This window comes from Scyliorhinus torazame, chromosome 2 (genome assembly GCF_047496885.1).
Source record: "Scyliorhinus torazame isolate Kashiwa2021f chromosome 2, sScyTor2.1, whole genome shotgun sequence".
Lineage (NCBI taxonomy): Eukaryota > Metazoa > Chordata > Chondrichthyes > Carcharhiniformes > Scyliorhinidae > Scyliorhinus > Scyliorhinus torazame.
In genome coordinates, this window is record NC_092708.1 from 376,074,628 (window position 1) to 376,097,701 (window position 23,074).

A 23,074-nucleotide genomic window follows, 5' to 3' on the forward strand; every position below is an offset into this window, starting at 1 on the left:
AGTAGGGTGCTCTTTCCATGGGCCGGTGCAGACGTGATGGAGCGAATGGTCTCCTTCTGCATTGTAGAGATCTATGGTTGCTTTTGGGAATATGTAAACACTAAGTCGGCATCCAATTTTTAAAACATTCCATTTAAGAACACATTTTCTATGTTTTGAAGATAAATTTACACAGTCAGATTTGGAAGAATGCACACCCATTATTCACACACAATGCTGCTTGCCCCTGCATTCTATACTTTCATTGCAACAATGTAAATAAAAGATTTGCAGCCAAAAGATAATTGCATAAATGATTTTCAGAAATCGTTATCACCTGGGGAAAGTACTAAATGACTTGTAGAGATTGGTAAATGTTGATATATCATTCTCAAGGAATAACTTATTTATTCCCTTTATTTGTCATTATTTATTTAGATATTGATGAGTGTCAGGATGAAAATACTTGTGTGAATGGAGAGTGTGTCAATACACCAGGAGCTTTTAATTGTTTCTGCAGCCCACCACTTACCCTGGATGTAACACGCAAAAGATGTATAAATGGCACAGAATCAGGGGGTAAATATAAGTTCCCATACTATTTGTAATGTATTGATAATTGTACATTTGTTCCAAGTTGCTAGAAATTTAAGAGGATCCCTCACCTCCTTCCCCACCCTCCATCAGCACTGACAACTCTCCACAACCCTGTTCTTAATTTGATCTACACGGTCATTAAATCATAGATAATACCATGGTTGAAACCAACCCTCTTCCCTTGAAGTTCCCATGTATGTACATGTTTATTAGCTGTTTTTTCCCTTTAATTCCAGAGAAATCTAAACCAATATTAGCTATCCTAATGATATCAGATAACATCGGAGATTGAACTGCATGGTTCACTTTTCAGTTATGTGTCAAAGGAAACCAGTTGAAATGTTGTCATGTCTATGATGCTTGGGTTGATTGCGTTTGCTTTTACATTTTTCATACACTGAATTTGGGGTCTTTATATATGTCAACATGGACAGAAAGCAGGCAAAGTTCCATCGGAAGGAATTGTTTTCTATCAAGATCCTTGCCATGGACATTGAGCTGTGGAGACTGATGTCAACCTATTCTCACATCCCTTCCAATTACTGATTTGAGAGCAATATTGACAAAGACTTGGGAACAATATTGTCCGATAATGACACTGTTAAAAATAGAAGGGATGGGACAAGGAACGTTAAAAGGACCAGCCTTAAGGTTTTGTACCTGAATGCTCGGAGCATTCGAATTAAAATGGATGAACTAGTTGTGCAGATAGGTGTAAAGGGGTATGATATAGTTGGGATTATAGAGACATGGCTCCAAAGATGGGAACTAAACTTTGAGGGCTATTCAGTTTTTAGGAAGGACAGATAGGAAGGAAGAGGTGGTGGAGTTGCATTGTTGATTAATGTACATGTTGATACAATATTCAGGAAAGATATTAGCACAGACAAAGTGGAATCTGTATGGGTTGAATTAAGAAACACCAATGGGCAAAAAACTTTCATGGGGTGTATACAGATCATCAAACAACAAAGAATTCTAGTAGATTTGTGTAGCATAAATTTCCTTTCATAAATCCATGCTGACTTTGTCTGATTACACCACTGCTTTCCAAATGCTAAGCTATACTATGAATCCTTGATAATGGACTCCAGCAACTTCCCTACTACCGACATTAGGGTCACTGGTTTATAGTTCCCTGTTTTATCTACACCTCCCTTTTCAAACAGTGGGGTTACATTTGCTACCCTCCAATCTGGAGGAACCATTCCAGAGTCCAAAGAATTTTGTAAAATGACCACCAATGGATCTACTATTTCTAGAGCCACTTCCTTAAGTATTCTGGGATAAGGAAAGTAAAAACTGACTGTAAAATATTCTAAAGGTCGGAGTGGGATCTCTTATTTTCAAATAAGAGACGGGGTTCGGTAGTAGTTTGAGATTGAGTTTATTGCAAAAACTTGTTTAGTACATGTTCAAATACAAACAAAAGAAATAAAACCCAGCAGGACATAAAGAAGAAAACAATGGAAAGAGAACAAAGAAGAACGGGAAACACGTGCACCAAGAACTTTATACCTGCACGTTTTTGGTACTGCCCCCCTCTATGCCCCCTATTGGCTTACAAGTTTTGAATTGTGACTTCTGAATGGTGCTCCATACCATCACTCACACTGGTACTGGCTGTGCTTACTTTGTTAAATTATCACATCTGTAGTCTGATTTCTGAAAAGCTGATATGTTGCCACAGTATACTTTCCTACAGTTACAATATTTTCAAAAGTTGGTTTTAATATTTCCCCACAATCCCCTCTTTGATTCTTCGAAAAAAAATGTTTAAAAAGAATGAATCAGTAAAGCAAGCAAGCGGAAAATATCGCAGAGGAATACATTCAGAGATGCCTTTGGTGGTCCATTTCTTTAGGAACAGCCTTCAACACTGGAAAGGGCAAGCCGATAAGCTGTTACAATCCTTTAAATACAGGAAGCATGCTTATTAGGCAAAAGGAGATGTCAGGTAGTCTTGAGAGGCATAACCTTAGCAGGGGCTTTAGTTAATTGTTCACAGCAACACTTAATAAGCATAAAAACACACTACAGAATAAGAATGACAATGAAGAACAAGATCAAGCCTTGAACTAAACAGGTTCCCACAGAGCCCAGCCATCCAGTTGCCCAACTCCACAAGGTGTTGGGTGGTGGCTGTTTGTGCCTTTTTACTTTCTTTTGGATGTGCTCTGCTAAATTAGCAATTTCCTTGGGACTGTCCGGGATATATGTTCAGCACTCTGCCCCTATCAGGGTATATGTTCAATCCTTTTCATAGTCCAGAGCCATTCAGTTCTGCAGGGCAGGGTACGAAAGGCATTTATTTTAACAATATTTTCAAAACTTGGTTTTAATATTCCCCAACAGTATGAAAAGAGAAAAAGATTGATAGAAACTAATGTAGGCCCCTTACAGTCAGAAAGGGGGAATTCATAATGGGGAACAAAGAAATGGCTGAGGAACTAAATTCGGACTTTGCTTCTGCCTTCGCAAAGGAAGACATGAATAATGTACCGGAAATTCTGAGAAACACAAGCTTTAGTGAGGAGCTGAAGGAAATTAATATTGGTAGAAAAATGGTTTTGGGGAAATTAATGGGATTGAAGGCGGATAAATCTTCAGGGCCTGATAATCGTCATCCCAGAATACCTCAGGACATGGCCCTAGAATTAGTAGATCCATTGGTGGTCATTTTCCAAAGTTCTTTGGACTCTGGAATTATTCCTAAAGATTGGAGGGTAGCTAATATAACCCCGCTATTGAAAAAGGGAAGTAGAGAGAAAACAGGGAACTATAGACCTGTGATTTCATAGCACAGCATTTGGAAAGCAGTGGTATAATCAGACAAAGTCGGCATGGATTTTTGAAGATGTAACTAATAGAGGTGACCAGGGGGAACTGGTGTCAATGGTTTATTTAGACATTCAGAAGGCTTTCGACAAGGGCTCACATAGCAGATTACTATGTAAAGTTAAAGCACATGGGATTGCGGATAGTGTCCTGAGAAAGCTGGTTAGGAGACAGGAAGCAAAACGTTGGAATAAAGGGGTCTTTTTCCGATTGGCAGGCAGTGTCTAGTAGGGTACCGCAGGGATCTATGCTAGGAACTCAATTGCTTCACAGCTCCAGGGTCCCAGGTTCGATTCCGGCTTGGGTCACTGTCTGTGCGGAGTCTGCACATCCTCCCAGTGTGTGCGTGGGTTTCCTCCGGGTGCTCCGGTTTCCTCCCACAGTCCAAAGATGTGCAGGTTAGGTGGATTGGCTGTGCTAAATTGCCCTTAGTGTCCAAAATTGCCCATAGTGTTGGGTGGGGTTACTGGGTTATGGGGATAGGGTGTAGGTGTTGACCTTGGATAGGGTGCTCTTTCCAAGAGCCGGTGCAGACTCGATGGGCTGAATGGCCTCCTTCTGCACTGTAAATTCTATGAAATTCTATGATAAACAATGTAGCAATCCTTCAGTCCTGCTCTGGAATGTTGCACTAGAATGTCATTGCACTCGCATGCAATATTTTGGTCTGCGAGCACGATTCGGAAATATGCCCATTGACAATAAAGAAGCCAATTTACATTAATAAACAGCAATTGATTTAATGTTGTCCATCTGGCTTTGCTGTTGGCAGGCAGGACGATTCGCAAGGCTGCCTTTAAGTTTTAGCTGCAACGTCGATCCAGGGTGGGATGAAAGTCAGGACTCCAATAAAATTAACATTTGTGTACGGGGACTGAGGTCTCGGTATGATTGTACTGTCCAAACACTCGTGGCAGTTTTTTCACTGAAAGCTATATTTTACAAGTCAGGAGCTCCCTCAGAGTGCTTTGCAATGGCTTTCCCCCAAGGGGGCACATTAGAAGTACTGGCCCACGCTTTTCTCAGCGCCCTCCCTCCCTGGCAGCACTCAGCCTTCCACAGAGCGCTGGATGGCCATTAATTGATCATTCCTGGTAGCACGTTGGCACAGTGGTTAGCACTGCTGCCTCACAGCGCCGAGATCCCAGGTTTGATCCCGGCTCTGGGTCACTGTCCGTGTGGAATTTGCACATTCTTCCCGTGTTTGTGAGGGTCTCACCCCCACAACCCAAAGATGTGCAGGTTAGGTGGATTGGCCAAGCTAAATTGCCCTTTAATTGGAAAAAAATAATTGGGTACTCTACTTTTTGTTTAAATTAATTGGCCATTCACTAAAATAATTAGATTCCTGGACATTTCAAAGAAATTACAAATTTTCCTTACTGTCTTGCTTCTGGATCAAAGATCGTCACACAATCACATTCTGAGTGGGGAAACTCACCTATCATCATATTTGTATGGACATCAAAAAGGCTTTCAGGACCTATACCTGAAATTAGCATTTGTTCCTTCCCGTAACAGCCTCCCCGAACAGGTGCCGGAATTTGGCGACTAGGGGCTTTTCACAGTAACTTCATTTGAAGCCTACTTGTGACAATAAGCGATTTTCATTTTGTATATTAGAGGATGTAATGTCTATTTAGGTGCCCTCTGTTTAAAATTGGGCTGCCGTGAACACAGTTGGTATTGGGCTGAGAAAGTTGATCTGCATGTGGCTTAACAAGTGTGGTGGCTGTGATTTGTTTTCTTCTTAAATCAATGGATGGAAATTCCAGGCAGCACACCACGTTATTGTGACATCACCTGTGCACACAAGAACCCAAAGCATGGAACCTCGCAGGATTTACCCTTTTTTTATGTGTCCAACAGTAACCTGACAGAAGATTTTGACTTGTTTTGAAGATAACCCTGTTGATGTTAATTCTATTGTTTAGTTGACTCTGAAGAGGTAGACACATATCTGGATATATGCTGGCAAGGTGTGACTGAGGACGACATCTGTAGCAAACCTTTGAGGACCAGATCAACAACATACACTGAATGCTGTTGCTTATATGGAGAGGCCTGGGGCTTGCAGTGTGCCTTCTGCCCCTCCAGAACATCAGGTAAGATAATATTCAATACCTATTTTAAAAGTAAATGCCAAATAATTACTAAGGGGTAAATTTGACTTAAGGGATTTAAGGGGCTTCAGGGACTTTAAAGGGCACTCATTTTTTATCTGGCTGCGAGCTGAGTGGGGCTCGCTGTGCAACTGATGTTTAAGAGCTCCTCGACCTTGTTAGCGGGGAGGGGGCTGGTGTGCACATTCCCAGCAAATCGGGTGGCGAGCATTCACTTGCTGTGAGAAGCCCGTGGGGCCTCATTAAGTGAACCAATTAATGTCGAACACCTTGCCGGGCCAAGCTCCAGGAAACCCGCAGCACTTCCCGCTCACTACTACACTTCAAAAATCTTTCCGGAGAATTGCACCCAGTCTTTAATTCTCCCAAGAGCAGGTTAATGACAGATTGATTATCTCGTTGCCTAGTGAATTGAACAACTGTGCATTCATTTGAATCTCATGAATGCTCACTAAAACAGCTGCTGGCCGGAATCTCCTCTTGCCTTCCAATCTCGCATCCCACCAACTGGAAATTATGTCGGCGTCAAACCCATTCAAAAAGATGTGGCATGCACAAGCCAGATTTCAGTTTGTGACTTTGAGTTGAGTGCAACATACATAGCCTATTTGCATAGCGCCGCACTGCTCTTGTTGCAATCAACACCACACTGCTTGGGCTGTAGGGTTGGTGGTCTCCTGCTCTTTGCCGACGTTGCCTATAAGGATACCACTGTTCTGTGGTACTCATTCAGACCTCTACTTTCAGACGCTGACCAATACTGCGCCCAGGATTGGAAAATACATGGGGTTCTGCTCCCGGTGGCTGACACCATTGTCTGCAAGGACAGCACTGTTCTACCGAACTGATGTAGGCTTCCACTTTTGCAGATGAGAATTTAAACCTTGGAGGGGGGGGGGGGGAGAGAATGGGGATGATGAAGACCAGGTGGAAATGGGGAAGGAAGACTCTGCAAGGGAAGTGGGGGAAAGTGCAAAGAGGCACGATAGAAGGAAGAGTGACGAGTGGTGAAGGAAGACGAGGAACAATGAAAGGCTGAGGGAAGACTGAGGGGTGGGAAGCTGGAACCTGATAATGTTGCATGAAATGCTGACAAGCAAGAGGGTCAAAGCGATGTAGGTTAACAAGGGCTGCCCACCCACTCACATAACTGGTTGGCAGTTAAGTGTCAGTCACTTTAATCTACTTTGATCTAAAAGCAGGTGGGGGAGGGGAGTCAACTCAGGCCAATTTAAAAAGAGCAACTTGTAACTCACTCCCAGTGAGTTCTCCCAGTGAGCCAGAGAAGACACAGCCAGAGTGAGACACAACCAAGAGTGAGTTTGGGAATTTGAATCAAGGTGGGAATTGAATCCAATCCAATCGGTAAGACTGTTCCTTTTAAATTTCAGGAGTTTAAATTAATTTAAATTAATCTAGAATTGTGCAGTGTAGGTTAACAAGGGCTGCCCACCCCTCACATAACTGGTCTCGGAGCGGCTGCAGGACATTCTGGGGGGGTGAGGGTGAACAGCCAGCTGTCGTGGTGCACATAGGCACCAACGATATAGGTAAAAAAAACAGGACGAGGTCCTACAAGCTGAATTCAGGGAGTTAGGAGTTAAACTAAAAAGTAGGACCTCAAAGGTAGTAATCTCAGGATTGCTACCTGTGCCACGAGCTAGTCAGAGTAGCAATGTCAGGATAGATAGGATGAATGCGTGGCTCGAGAGATGGTGCAAGAGGGAGGGATTCAAATTCCTGGGGCATTGGAACCGGTTCTGGGGGAGGTGCGACCAGTACAAACCGGACGGTCTGCACCTGGGCAGGACTGGAACCGATGTCCTGGGGGAGGTGTTTGCTAGAGCTGTTGGGGAGCGTTTAAACTAATGTGGCAGGGAGGTGGGAACCGATAGCGGAAGTTGGAAGGTAGTAAAACAGGGACAGAAACAAAAGGCAGTAAGGGAGAAAGTGTAAGGCAGAGAAACCATAGTCAAAAATCAAAAAGGGTGACAGTACAAGAGAGAGGGACTGGGGGGAGCTCAGTGAATAGGCCCAGTAATACTGAAAGGAATAAAACGGGAAGTAAAAACATTAATGGTAAGCGACGCGGCAGGTTGTTACATGGTCCTTGATATGTATGTCCCTGTCAGGCAGGGAAGAGATGGTCGAGTGAGGGAACCATGGTTAACAAGAGAGGTTGAATGTCTTGTTAAGAGGAAAAAGGAGACTTATGTAAGGCTGAGGAAACAAGGTTCAGACAAGGTATTGGAGGGATACAAGATAGCCAGGAGGGAACTGAAGAAAGGGATTAGGAGAGCTAAGAGAGGGCATGAACAATCTTTGGCCGGTAGGATCAAGGAAAACCCCAAGGCCTTTTACACATATGTGAGAAATATGAGAATGACTAGAGCGAGGGTAGGTCCGATCAAGGACAGTAGCGGGAGATTGTGTATTGAGTCTGAAGAGATAGGAGAGGTCTTGAACGAGTACTTTTCTTCTGTATTTACAAATGAGAGGGGCGATATTGTTGGAGAGGACAGTGTGAAACAGACTGGTAAGCTCGAGGAAATACTTGTTAGGAAGGAAGATGTGTTGGGTATTTTGAAAAACTTGAGGATAGAAAAGTCCCCCGGGCCTGACGGGATATATCCAAGGATTCTATGGGAAGCAAGAGATGAAATTGCAGAACCATTGGCAATGATCTTTTCGTCCTCACTGTCAACAGGGGTGGTACCAGGGGATTGGAGAGTGGCGAATGTCGTGCCCCTGTTCAAAAAAGGGACTAGGGATAACCCTGGGAATTACAGGCCAGTTAGTCTTACTTCGGTGGTAGGCAAAGTAATGGAAAGGGTACTGAAGGATAGGATTTCTGAGCATCTGGAAAGACACTGCTTGATTAGGGGTAGTCAGCACGGATTTGTGAGGGGTAGGTCTTGCCTTACAAATCTTATTGAATTCTTTGAGGAGGTGACCAAGCATGTGGATGAAGGTAAAGCAGTGGATGTAGTGTACATGGATTTTAGTAAGGCATTTGATAAGGGTCCCCATGGTAGGCTTCTGCAGAAAGTAAGGAGGCATGGGATAGTGGGAAATTTGGCCAGTTGGATAACTAACTGGCTAACCGATAGAAGTCAGAGTGGTGGTGGATGGCAAATATTCAGCCTGGATCCCAGTTACCAGTGGCGTACCGCAGGGATCAGTTCTGGGTCCTCTGCTGTTTGTGATTTTCATTAATGACTTGGATGAGGGAGTTGAAGGGTGGGTCAATAAATTTGCAGACGATACGAAGATTGGTAGAGTTGTGGATAATAAGGAGGGCTGTTGTCGGCTGCAAAGAGACATAGATAGGATGCAGAGCTGGGCTGAGAAGTGGCAGATGGAGTTTAACCCTGAAAAGTGTGAGGTTGTCCATTTTGGAAGGACAAATATGAATGCGGAATACAGGGTTAACGGTAGAGTTCTTGGCAATGTGGAGGAGCAGAGAGATCTTGGGGTCTACGTTCATACATCTTTGAAAGTTGCCACTCAAGTGGATAGAGCTGTGAAGAAGGCCTATGGTGTGCTCGCGTTCATTAACAGAGGGATTGATTTTAAGAGCCGTGAGGTGATGATGCAGCTGTACAAAACTTTGGTAAGGCCACATTTGGAGTACTGTGTACAGTTCTGGTCGCCTCATTTTAGGAAGGATGTGGAAGCTTTGGAAAAGGTGCAAAGAAGATTTACCAGGATGTTACCTGGAATGGAGAGTAGGTCTTACGAGGAAAGGTTGAGGGTGCTAGGCCTTTTCTCATTAGAACGGAGAAGGATGAGGGGTGACTTGATAGAGGTTTATAAGATGATCAGGGGAATAGATAGAGTAGACAGTCAGAGACTTTTTCCCCGGGTGGAACAAACCATTACAAGGGGACATAAATTTAAGGTGAAAGGTGGAAGATATAGGAGGGATATCAGAGGTAGGTTCTTTACCCAGAGAGTAGTGGGGGCATGGAATGCACTGCCTGTGGAAGTAGTTGAATCGGAAACATTAGGGACCTTCAAGCAGCTATTGGATAGGTACATGGATTACGGTAAAATGATATAGTGTAGATTTATTTGTTCTTAAGGGCAGCACAGTAGCATTGTGGATAGCACAATTGCTTCACAGCTCCAGGGTCCCAGGTTCGATTCCGGCTTGGGTCACTGTCTGTGCGGAGTCTGCACGTCCCCCCCCTTATCTGCGTGGGTTTCCTCCGGGTGCTCCGGTTTCCTCTCACAGTCCAAAGATGTGCAGGGTAGGTGGATTGGCCATGATAAATTGCCCTTAGTGTCCAAAATTGCCCTTGGTGTTGGGTGGAGGTGTTGAGTTTGGGTGGGGTGCTCTTTCCAAGAGCCGGTGCAGACTCAGGGGGCCGAATGGCCTCCTTCTGCACTGTAAATTCAATGATAATCTATGATTAATCTCGGACAAAGGTTCGGCACAACATCGTGGGCCGAAGGGCCTGTTCTGTGCTTTATTTTCTATGTTTTATGAAGATATGGGTTCAACAACAAGGAAAATTAGGAGAAAAGTTAAGAGGAAATATAACTTAGGAGAGGTTACTGATCGAGGTGTTAAGATTCAAAACAGAGGTAAAAAAGCCAACATAAGTGTACGTTACCTGAATGCTCGTAGTATTCGGAATAATGTAAATGAGTTGATGGCGCAAATCATCGTGAATGACTATGATTTAGTGGCCATTACTGAAACATGATTAAAGGATGGTCACGACTGGGAGTTAAATATCCAAGGGTAGCAAACTATTCGGAAGGACAGAGTGGATGATAAGGGAGGTGGTGTAGCTCTGTTATTTAAGGATGACATCCGGGCAATAGGAAGGGATGACATTGGTGTTATGGAGGATAAGGTTGAATCCATTTGGGTGGAAATCAGGAATAGTAAGGCGAAAAAGTCACTGATAGGAGTAGTCTTTCGGCCACCAAATAGTAACATTATACTGGGGCAGGCAATAAACAAAGAAATAACGGATGCATGTAGAAATGGTACAGCAGTTATCATGGGGGATTTTAATCTACATGTTGATTGGTTTAACCAGGTCGGTCAAGGCAGCCTTGAGGAGGAGTTTAGAGAATGTATCCGCAATAGTTTCCTAGAACAGTATGTAATGGAACCTACAAGGGAACAAACGGTCCTAGATCTGGTCCTGTGTAATGAGACAGGATTGATTCAGGATCTCATAGTTAGGGATCCTCTCGGAAGGAGCAATCACAATATGGTGGAATTTAAAATACAGATGGAGGGTGAGAAGGTAAAATCAAATACTAGTGTTTTGTGCTTAAACAAAGGAGATTACAATGGGATGAGGGGGAAAACTAGCTAAGGTAGACTGGGAGCAAAGACTTTATGGTGAAACAGTTGAGGAACAGTGGAGAACCTTCCAAGCGATTTTTCACAGTGATCAGCAAAGGTTTATACCAACAAAAAGGAAGGACGGTAGAAAGAGGGAAAATCGACCATGGATATCTAAGGAAATAAGGGAGAGTATCAAATTGAAGGAATAAGCATACAAAGTGGCAAAGATTAGTGGGAGTCTAGAGGACTGGGAAATCTTTAGGGGGCAACAGAAAACTACTAAAAAAGCTATAAAGATTACTAGATTATGAGAGTAAACTTGCTCAGCATATAAAAACAGATAGTAAAAGTTTCAACAAATATATAAAACAAAAGAGTGGCTAAGGTAAATATTGGTCCTATAGAGGATGAGAAGGGAGACTTAATAATGGGAGATGAGGAAATGGCTGAGGAACTGAACAGGTTTTTTGGGTCGGTCTTCACAGTGGAAGACACAAATAACATGCCAGTGACTGATAGAAATGAGGCTATGACAGGTGAGGACCTTGAGAGGATTGTTATCACTAAGGAGGTAGTGGTTGGCAAGCTAATGGGACTAAAGGTAGACAAGTCTCCTGGCCCTGATGGAATGTATCCCAGAGTGCTAAAAGAGATGGCTAGGGAAATTGCAAATGCACTAATGATAATTTACCAAAGTTCACTCGACTCTGGGGTGGTCCCGGCAGATTGGAAATTAGCAAACGTGACACCACTGTTTAAAAAAGGAAGTAGTCAGAAAGCAGGTAATTAAAGGCCACTGAGCTTAACTTCGGTAGTAGGGTTCATGAACCAGATGGGGGGAGTGGATCTATGGAGGTTTGTCAGGCCCCTGGCCAGGAAATTTTCATTCTTTTCTCACGTCCATAGAGCCTACTCCCGGATAGATTTTTTTATTTTGAGCAGGGCGCTAATCCCAAAAGTGGAGGGAACGGAGTACGCGGCCATAGCCATCTCAGACCACGCCCCACACAAGGTGGAGCTGGAGTTAGGAGAGGAGAGGGACCAGCGCCCGCTGTGGCATCTTGATGTGGGTTTATTGGCGGATGAGGAGGTGTGCGGGCGGGTGCGGGGGTGCATTGAAAGATATTTGGAGGACAATGACAACGGGGAGGAGCAGGTGGGGGTAGTCTGGGAGGCGCTGAAGGCGGTGGTCAGGGGAGAGTTAATCTCCATCAGGGCCTACAGGGAGAAGAGAGAGGGCAGGGAGAGGTTGGTGGGGGAGATCTTAAGGGTGGACAGGAGATATGCAGAGGCCCCTGAGGAGGGACTACTCAGGGAGCGGCGGAACCTCCAGACGGAGGTCGACCTGTTGACCACAGGGAAAGCAGAGGCACAGTGGAGGAAAGCGCAGGGGGCGACGTATGAGTATGGGAGAAGGCGAGTCGGATGCTGGCACACCAGCTTCATAAGAGGGAGGCAGCGAGGTAAATAGATGGAGTTAAGGATAGCGGGGGGAATACGGTGCAGAGTGCGGTGAGAATAAACGAGGTATTTAGGGACTTCTATGGGGATCTGTACAGATCTGAGCCCCCAGCGGGGGAAGAGGGGATGCGACGATTTTTGGATCAGCTGAGGTTCCCGAGGGTGGAGGAGGAGGAGGTGGCTGGTTTAGGGGCGCCAATTGGGCTGGAGGAGCTGGTTAAAGGATTGGGGAGCATGCAGGCGGGGAATGCCCCGGGGCCAGATGGGTTCCCGGTCGAGTTTTACAGGAAATACGTGGACCTGCTAGGCCCATTGCTAGTGAGGACTTTCAATAAGGCAAGGGAGGGGGGGACCTTGCCCCCGACAATGTCCGGGGCGCTGATCTCTCTGATCCTGAAGCGGGACAAGGACCCACTGCAATGTGGGTCGTATAGACCGATCTCGCTCCTCAATGTGGATGCTAAGTTGCTGGCAAAAGTGCTGGCTACGAGAATTGAGGACTGTATTCCGAGGGTGATTCATGAGGACCAGACGGGATTTGTAAAGGGCAGGCAGCTAAACACTAATGTGCGGAGGCTCCTCAATGTGATTATGATGCCCTCGGTGGAGGGAGAAGCGGAGGTAGTGGCAGCTATGGACGCGGAGAAGGCCTTCGACTGGGTGGAGTGGGAGTATCTTTGGGAAGTGCTGCAGAGGTTTGGGTTCAGGGAGGGGTTCGTCAGCTGGGTCAGGTTGCTATATAGAGCCCCGGTGGCGAGTGTGGCTACGAATCGGCGGAGGTCGGAGTACTTTCGGCTGTACCGAGGGACGAGGCAGGGGTGCCCCCTGTCCCCCTTGTTGTTTGCATTGCCAATTGAGCCTCTCGCCATGGCACTAAGGGAGTCCAGGAAATGGACGCGACTGGTCCGAGGGGGAGAGGAACATCGGGTGTCGCTGTATGCGGACGACCTGTTGCTGTATGTGGCAGATCCAGTGGAGGGGATGGCGGAGGTCATGCGGATCCTAAGGGAGTTTGGGGACTTCTCGGGGTATAAGCTCAATGTAGGGAAAAGTGAGCTCTTTGTGGTGCATCCAGGGGACGAGGGAAAGGGGATAGTCGACCTGCCGTTGAAGAGGGCGGAAAGGAGCTTTCGGTACTTAGGGATCCAGGTGGCTGGGAGTTGGGGGGCCCTGCACAAACTCAATTTGACGCGGTTGGTGGAGCAGATGGAGGAGGATTTCAAAAGATGGGATGTGCTGCCACTCTCGCTAGCGGGCAGGGTGCAGTCGGTTAAAATGATGGTCCTCCCGAGGTTTCTCTTTGTGTTCCAGTGCCTTCCCATTATGATTCCCAAGGCCTTTTTCAAACGGGTAGGTAGGAGCATCATGGGTTTTGTGTGGGCAAATAAGACCCTGAGGGTAAAGAGGGTGTTTCTGGAGCGTAGTAGGGACAGGGGAGGGCTGGATCTGCCGAATTTGTGCGACTATTATTGGGCAGCCAATGTGGCGATGATCCGTAAGTGGGTAATGGAGGGAGAGGGGGCGGCGTGGAAGAGGTTGGAGATGGCGTCCTGTGTGGGCACGAGCCTGAGGGCGCTGGCGACGGCACCGCTGCCGCTCTCGCCGACAAGCTACACCACGAGTCCGGTGGTGGCGGCGACGTTGAAGATCTGGGGGCAGTGGAGACGACACAGGGGTGAGGTGGGAGCCTCGGTTTGGTCCCCGATTCGGGAGAACCATCGGTTCGTCCTGGGAAGGATGGATGGGGGGTTTCGGAGCTGGCATCGGGCAGGGATTAGAAGAATGGGGGACCTGTTTATAGATGGGACGTTTGCGAGCCTAGGGGAGCTGGAGGAGAAGTTTGGCTTACCCCGGGAAATGCTTTCAGGTATATGCAAGTGAGGGTATTTGTGAGGCGGCACGTGAGGGAATTCCCGCTGCTCCCGGCACAGGGCATTCAGGACAGGGTGATTTCGGGTGTATGGGTTGGAGAAGGCAAGGTTTCGGCGATCTACCAGGAGCTGAAAGAAGAGGAGGAGGAGGCCTTGGTAGAGGAGTTAAAGGGCAAGTGGGAGGAGGAGCTTGGGGAGGAGATAGATGAGGGTCTGTGGGATAATGCCCTGAGTAGGGTTAATTCTTCCTCCTCTTGAGCCAGGCTCAGCCTAATACAATTCAAGGTTACTCACAGAGCGCATATGACAGGGGCGAGGTTGAGTAGGTTTTTTGGGGTGGAGGACAGATGTGGGAGGTGCTCGGGAAGCCCGGCGAATCACGTCCACATGTTCTGGTCGTGCCCGGCACTGGATGGGTTTTGAAGGGGTTTCGCGAGGACTATGTCCAAGGTGGTGAAAGTCCAGGTCAAGCCGAGTTGGGGGTTGGCACTATTTGGGGTAACGGACGAGCCGGAAGTGCAGGAGGTGAAAGAGGCCGGTATCCTGGCCTTTGCGTCCCTGGTAGCCCGGCGGAAGGATCTTGCTATTATGGAAGGACGCGAAGCCCCCCAGTGTGGAAGCCTGGATAAATGACATGGCAGGGTTCATTAAGCTGGGGAGGATAAAGTTTGCCGTACGAGGGTCTGTACAGGGGTTCTTCAGGCGGTGGCAACCGTTCCTAGACTATCTTGCGGAGCATTAGGAGAAAGTCAGCAGCAGCAGCAACCCAAGGGTGGCGGGGGGGTGGGGGGGGTAGGGGGGTTCTCTTTCAGGGGGGGAATTCGGGTGGGTGGGGGGGGGGCTTCCCTATGGGTACCTTTGAATGTCATATGGGGGGGGTTACTGTATATGGAGAAACCCAATGTATAAGTTTTGTATAATTTTTGACTTGTGTTTGTGTTTCTTTTTGTTACTGGGGGGGGGGTTTGTTAAAGATTTTGTTGGAAAATTTGAATAAACATTTTTTTTTTAAACTTCGGTAGTAGGGAAGATGCTGGAATCTATCATCAAGGAAGAAATAGCGAGGCATCTGGATGGAAATTGTCCCATTGGACAGACACAGCATGGGTTCATAAAGGGCAGGTCGTGCCTAACTAATTTAGTGAAATTTTTTGAGGACATTACCAGTGCGGTAGATAACGGGGAGCCAATGGATGTGGCATATCTGGATTTCCAGAAAGCCTTTGACAAGGTGCCACACAAAAGGTTCCTGCATAAGATAAAGATGCATGGCATTAAGGGTAAAGTAGTAGCATGGATAGAGGATTGGTTAATTAATAGAAAGCAAAGAGTGGGGATTAATGGGTGTTTCTCTGGTTGGCAATCAGTAGATAGTGGTGTCCCTCAGGGATCAGTGTTGGGCCCACAATTGTTCACAATTTACATAGATGATTTGGAGTTGGGGACCAAGAGCAATGTGTCCAAGTTTGCAGACGACACTAAGATGAGTGGTAAAGCAAAAAGTGCAGAGGATAATGGAAGTCTGCAGAGGGATTTGGATAGGCTAAGTGAATGGGCTAGAGTCTGGCAGATGGAATACAATGTTGACAAATGTGAGGTTATCCATTTTGGTAGGAATAACAGCAAAAGGGATTATTATTTAAATGTTAAAATATTAAAACATGCTGCTGTGCAGAGAGACCTGGGTGTGCTAGTGCGTGAGTCACAAAAAGTTGGTTTACAGGTGCAACAGGTGATTAAGAAGGCAAATGGAATTGTGTCCTTCATTGCTAGAAGGATGAAGTTTAAGACTAGGGAGGTTATGCTGCAATTGTATAAGGTGTTAGTGAGGCCACACCTGGAATATTGTGTTCAGTTTTGGTCTCCTTACTTGAGAAAGGACGTACTGGCACTGGAGGGTGTGCAGAGGAGATTCACTAGGTTAATCCCAGAGCTGAAGGGGTTGGATTGAGAGGAGAGGTTGAGTAGACTGGGACTGTACTCGTTGGAATTTAGAAGGATGAGGGGGGATCTTATAGAAACATATAAAATTATGAAGGGAATAGATAGGATAGATGCGGGCAGGTTGTTTCCACTGGCGGGTGAAAGCAGAACTAGGGGGCATAGCCTCAAAATAAGGGGAAGTAGATTTAGGACTGAGTTTAGGAGGAACTTCTTCACCCAAAGGGTTGTGAATCTATGGAATTCCTTGCCCAGTGAAGCAGTAGAGGCTCCTTCATTAAATGTTTTTAAGATAAAGATAGATAGTTTTTTGAAGAATAAAGGGATTAAGGGTTATGGTGTTCGTGCCGGAGAGTGGAGCTGAATCCACAAAAGATCAGCCATGATCTCATTGAATGGCGGAGCAGGTTCGAGGAGCCAGATGGCCTACTCCTGCTCCTAGTTCTTATGTTCTTATGACTCAGTAATGGATTTTGGGGGGTTGTTAGCATGGCGCATTAGAGATGGTTTGTACCGCCGCTCTGAAGATCAGGGGTGTGGTTTGGAGGAGACACTAGTCTTTAATCCTCATGACAATGGGCAACTTTGAGAAAGGGAATTTCTTTGGTCTGGGACTTGCAGTTAAGAATCACAGAGCTCAGATGACCCTGTGGTGAAGTTGAATGGAGTCACAGAATACAGGCAATTCAAGGGCTATATGGACCTCATAGTCAGATGGCAGAGAAAGGAGACGGTTCAGAAGTGCATCAAGCATGCATTCATTCGGAACACAGTGTACGCCAGCTGCAGGAAGGGGCAAAGGTTTTGGGAACCAGAGGAAAAAGGCACAGCTTGATGTGCAGGGCTGTCTCAAAGTTGCTGTCCCTGGACTTGGCTGTCGCAGTATTGAGCTGCAGATGGAATGATGATGGAACTGGACAGCCTGTAGATTGAAAGCACCTAATAAAGGTGGGAAGGAGTGATATGAAGCTCTCAAGGGGGAATGACCTTGCACACTGCCTGTGGACGGGGTGGATAGAAGACCACATGGCAATCACCAATCTGACCAGGAGGGGTCTGAGGTAGTGTGGGAGGACCCCAATTCTGGGTTAAGGGCCCCCTTCTTTCATTAGCACAGTTAAAGGGATGTTTAGAAGTCAATTCTTTCTCAGAGTTGCCAATGCCATGAGAACGAAGGACTACAGTGTCTCCTCCAACGCACATGCCTGATCTTCTGAGCGGCGGTACAAACCATCTCTATTGTGCCATGCTAACAGCAGCCCCCCACGCCCCATTCCAGAGTCCGCGTGCATCTCCTTCCAGTCAAAGATTTGACATCGCTTTGACCCTCTCGTTTGTCAGCATTTCATGCAGCATTATCAGGTTCCAGCTCCCCACCCCTCGGTCTTCCCTCAGGCTTCACATCACATTCACTGCATTTCAAGTGTAGTACTTCGGAATGTGGACTTTGTGAATGCAGACAATAGTGAAGCAAGTACAGCTGCATCATTTATTGCATTGCATCACTGAAGGGCTGTCACGTGTTCAGCATAACTGGCCATATGGCTTCCACTCATTGACCATGAGCAACTGATTGGTCATTAGTGTGCCTCATCAGAGTTTGGAGTGCAGAGCTACTTTGGGTCACTCATTTAATTTACCTTATTATACCACACAGGGCTCCACATGTTAAATTTCTGGGATGCCATCTTGGTCACCTCAATGTATGTGTTAATGTCTCGGGGACAAGGCTGCATCAGCCACCATACAAGTAAAAGCTGTGGAACCCTAAATTTCCCACAGGTTTCATATTCAGAAATTCATCTTCTCGACCCTTTAATCATCCTTGCCGTTAATATTTAATTTCAGAGAGCAGGCAAAAGGATTATATTCAGGGCTTAATGCTGCCTTTGTCAGAGTCCTGACACAATAGAGGAGATAGAACAGGGGAAGGAAGGAAAGGAGACACCAAGCACAGCTCCAGCAGGAGACCCCACCTGGAGGACATGATCAAGGGGAGCCAGAGTATGAGCAGGAGGAGAGATCCAGACAATGGAGGCAACTCACCAGACCTAAGGTTTATCGTCAAAGAGTTTCCTATTTACAAATTACTGAGAGGCAGTGCCGGGCATACTTGCGGTTGTCCCGTGTTCTGGTATATCATATATGCCACATTATTCAGGAAGATTTGACACCACATGGCGTTGGGTGCTTTCTCCTGCCAGTGGCTTTAAAGATGATCACAGCACTCAATTTATTTGCCTCTGAGTCTTTCCAGGGATCAGTGGGTGACCTGTGCAGCATTTCTCAGTCCACTACACATTGACACATAAAATAGGGCACTCTTTACAGGAAGGTCTATCATTAAGTCAACTTTGCTCCAAATGAAGATCGCCAAGCCACAAAATTCTCCGGCTTTGCTGCCATCTCAGGCTTCCCAAATGTGCAGAGTGCAATAGACTGCACCCTTGTGACTATACAGGTGCTTAAATGTTTATAAACTGCAAAGGCAACCATTCCGTCAATGTACAACTGTTGTGTGATCATCGGAAGCACATACTTCACCATACCTGAGGAGTTGCCATGACTCCCACATCCTGAGTCACTCTCAGGTACCGAGGGGCCAGTTTGTCTTCAGGGTTGGCTGCTTGGGGATAAAGGGTGCCCACTGAAACACAGACTGATGACTCCGGTGTGTTGCCCTGACAGCCATTCCGAGGAGAGGGACAGCGCTGCTCACAGTTGCACATGCCCTCTTATAGAGCAGGCCATAGAGCTTCTAAAAATGCATTTTAGATGCTTGGACTACTCAGGTAGCTCACTGCAATACATTGCTGGTAGGACTTTCCACAGGATCGCAGTGTGTTGGGCCCTTCACAGTCTGACTGTGCAAAGCGTTTAGCCCTTGCTCGAAGGTGAGATGGGAGCTAAACGGAAGATGAAGATCTGGAGGTCCAGTCTGCTCAAGGGGCTACTGAGGGTCAGCATAAGGGCAGTGATGCCATGGAGAAAAATTGGGAGATGTGCCTGTGACACTTTAATTGCTGACAGGTTCCAGGAAGAGTAACGTTAAGTGAGGCACATGGCCATATCTCTCCGAGCCCTCAATGCCATTCCCTTCCATCTTGGGGGTGTCCAACCATTCGCAGCAAGAATGGGTCCTGCAGGCACACTTGCACATTCTGGCCTCATGAATCGTTAAGACATGATTTCTGCTTTGGCCTGTGTGAATGCGCTCACTCTGGGATCTGAGAATGCACTGAGGATCAAGAATGATGCGAGAGAAAACGTAATGCTTTCGTCGCCATCTAATGATGCAAACACTGCCGAATATGAGATGAGGATATGCTAGGGATCTCCTCCTCCTGTGCACGTCTTGGGTTCTGGTGGTACCACTGAGAAGAGACAAATACTACTGGAGTATCAGTGCTGATGAGCTGCCCTGACTCAATGGTGTCCCTTGAGGAAGAAGGGTTAGAAATAATTACATTCTACACTTCTAATAAATATTTAAACACATCTCCCTGACATCACACAAAGGAGTAGAGATTTATTTCAACTGAGGTTAACATCACATGAATGTTCATCTCAAAAGTGGGACATTGTCACTGAATGGGAGGATGTCTAAACCTGGATAGAAAAGGATTACAGTGACAAATTTACAACACCAGTTGTCCAAACATTCACATGCACTTCAAAAGAGCAATTTATTTACAATTATAGCACCGCCAGTGAAGGGACCTGCTGACTGCTAAGCCCCAGTGCCTGTGATGACCTTGGTGGACATCCTCTGGTGTCTGAGGTCTGGAGAATCCGGCCTGATGAATAGAGATGATCAGTGAAAAGAAAAGTAACAACAAATCTGACCAGGAGGGGTCTGAGGGTCTGCAAAGGGACAGAAACACCCTCGGTCGCTAGTGCTGCTGGAGTAGGTTCAGTCACAGGCAGAGGGGACTGAAAGCGGCACATCCTGAGTGGAAGCCCCCGGGGTATCTAGTTGATGCTCATCCTCCCAGTAGGTGCCCGAGGGCTCTGGCCTGACATCCGCAGGAGATGGTTCACCTGGAGGGAGGTCAAGATGCTTCGTTCCCATGTCGCCGACTTCTTGCTGGTGCCTGCCAGGGTGTGTGGCCATGAAGTGCAGGGCCAAGCACAAATCCAGCATGGCCCGCTGGACCAACTGGACCAAGGCCTCCGCAATGGTCACCAAACTTCCCATGGTGACCTCAAGGCACTCGCATATCGAATCCATGAATCAAACAGAATGCGGCAGACTCCTCCATCGTTCGCTCTAGACTGCTGAGTGACTGATTCTCCAGCAAAGAGTTGGTGGCTGCTTCCAGAAGTTCATCACAGAGGGTGCCTGGTCTCCAGCAGAACTCTGAGTGGTGGAGACCTGGCTGTCCCTGCCTCCGACTGCCGCAGGGACTTGTCAGTGAGGTATTCTCTAGAAAGTGACCCTGAGCTTAATCTAGAACTGTGCTCCACTGAGGTGGATGCCTTGTGGGCCTCTATCTACCGATGCCTAAAAAATACAGAATAGAATTCCAGTTGATGAGAATGAGCTATATAAAACTGCACATTTGTCACTGATTCTCAAGATTTGATGAAGTGATAGAGCTGTGATCTGTACTAGGTTGCTGGGAAAGACCATCTCCCCTTTTCACAGGAGCGATCCCTGTCCTCCCAGCATTTAGCTGCCGCCTCCTCAAATTTAGTAAGGGCGGTGATGTCAGCCATCTCCCAGTCTGTGATCTTTCCTGACTGGCCCGAATGAAGATGAAAGAAAAGCATGTGATTGGAAGAGTTGGAGCAGAGATTGAGTGAAATGCATGTACACTGTGTGGTGAACTCTCCCCAGAAGGGTCACAGAATGGAGGGTGATATGGGATGGTGGTGATGTGAAAGTCTCCATGAGAGAATTAATATTGGTATGTGTCCCCCGCTCATGGATGTGTGAGATCTGAGAAGAGAGTGGCCATTTAGCACATGATGAACATTTGATATTGGAAGGAATTGAAGGATGACTTACCCTGATGGCGCTGATGAGGTCATTCATCCTGCTCCTCAACTGGATGGCATTTCGGACATGGTTTCCAGCTGCACTGACCTCTTGGGAAAACGTGATGTTAGGACACTTTTTTGAACCATCCCTGGAGTACAGGACAGGCCTGCGTTCCCACATTTCTATTTTCTTTCAAAATTTCACAGATTAATTTTTTTAAAAGGCAAGTCCATTTAAAATTTCTCTCCCTTTTCTATCTCTCTCTTTCTCTTCCTCAATCTTATTTGTGTCAGTAATTAGTTTGCCTTTCCTAAAGCAAAACAGGGATAATAATCAGAAATATGTAGTGGTTTCATGTTTACTTTCAAATGTCAACTGAATTTTATACTTGTATAAAAGAATCCAATTAAGATAACAATGAGGAATAAGGTTTGTGACAGATTATTTGTGTGCATATAGAAGATTTATATATCACAAGTTGGTCTAAGTGTCAAGGCAAGTAATCTGTTAATTCAAAGTATTTCACAGGAAAAATAAACACATTTTATATCAAAGTTATCATAATTGGACAGCATATTGGAACTGTCAAATTTTGACAACCAGCCAACCCCAGATCTGGATTGTTTGTGTTGTTAGAATAGACAGTTTTTATTGCCTTTTTACTTGCTTTCTTGCTTTCTTGTCTTTTTTATTTACTGATTTTCTTTTGGCATCATTACAGATGACTTTGCCCAGCTTTGTAACATTCCTAGGATATTTGGTGATGTATCAACTGGGCTCCATGATAGACCTGGCTATGAATACGGCCCAGAAACACCATCCTTTGGTCAAGATTTCCAACGTGGAATTGGATCCTACGACAATTATCTTCAGCCTGAATATAGACCCTATGATTCTCAACGTGAACTAGAATATGGACCAGTGGATCCCTATCTTGGACCAAGATTTGAACCGAGAGATCCACAACCTGGCTCAGTGTATGAACTAAGAGATCCTCATCTTACTCCTCAATATGGTTTGACAGACCCCCGGTTTGGTGAAGGATATGGATCAAGAAATCCACAACCTAGGCCTGAGTATGGCTCTAGAGGAGATTCACACACTGAACAGTACCGTCCTCGAGAGCCAGGAAGAGTCCCATTGTTTAGTAGCAGTGACAATGGTAAGCTGTGATTCAGTTCATTTTTTATCACCATTAGACTTTTCCCGTTAATGAACGGGCTGAAGTTATACTATAACATTGGCTTTATCCACAAGGAACCTGTAGAGAACAGAACAAAGAACAAAGAAAAGTACAGCACAGGAACAGGCCCTTCGGCCCTCCAAGCCTGCACTAACCATGCTGCCCGTCTAAACTAAAATCTTCTACACTTCCGGGGTACATATCCCTCTATTCCCATCCTATTCATGTATTTGTCAAGATGCCCCTTAAACGTCATGATCGTCCCTTCTTCCACCACCTCCTCCGGCAGCGAGTTCCAGGCACCCACTACCCTCTGTGTAAAAAAATTGCCTCGTACATCTCCTCGCACCTTAACCCTATGCCCCCTAGTAATTGACCCCTCTAACCTGGGAAAAAGTCTCTGACTATCCACTCTGTCTATGCCCCTCATAATTTTGTAAATCTCTTATCAGGTCGCGCCTCAACCAGTTTGTTCCAGTGAGAACAAACCAAGTTTATTCAATCTCTCCTCATAGCTAATCCCCTCCATACCAGGCAACATCCTGGTAAATCTCTTCTGCACCCTCTCTGAAGCCTCCACATCCTTCTGGTAGTGTGGCGACCAGAATTGAACACTATACTCCAAGTGTGGCCTAACTAAGGTTCTATACAGCTGGAACATGACTTGACAATTTTTATACTCAATGCCCCTAGCCAATGAAGTCAAGCATGCCTGATGCCTTCTTGACTACCTTCTCCACCTGTGTTGCCCCTTTCATTGGCCTGTGGACCTGTACACCTAGATCT

The 23,074-nt window shown here is 46.1% G+C and overlaps 1 protein-coding gene across 1 annotated transcript in view; it reads left to right on the top strand.

Moving 5' to 3' along the window:
- The window catches only part of LOC140404691 (latent-transforming growth factor beta-binding protein 2-like), a 685,726-nt gene that overhangs the window by 633,507 nt on the left and 29,145 nt on the right, over positions 1-23,074 (top strand). Inside the window, exons 32-34 of the mRNA XM_072493356.1 lie at positions 418-558; positions 5,349-5,519; positions 21,827-22,267. Coding sequence (XP_072349457.1) covers positions 418-558; positions 5,349-5,519; positions 21,827-22,267 — 753 coding nt within the window. The remainder of the gene's footprint in view (positions 1-417; positions 559-5,348; positions 5,520-21,826; positions 22,268-23,074) is intronic.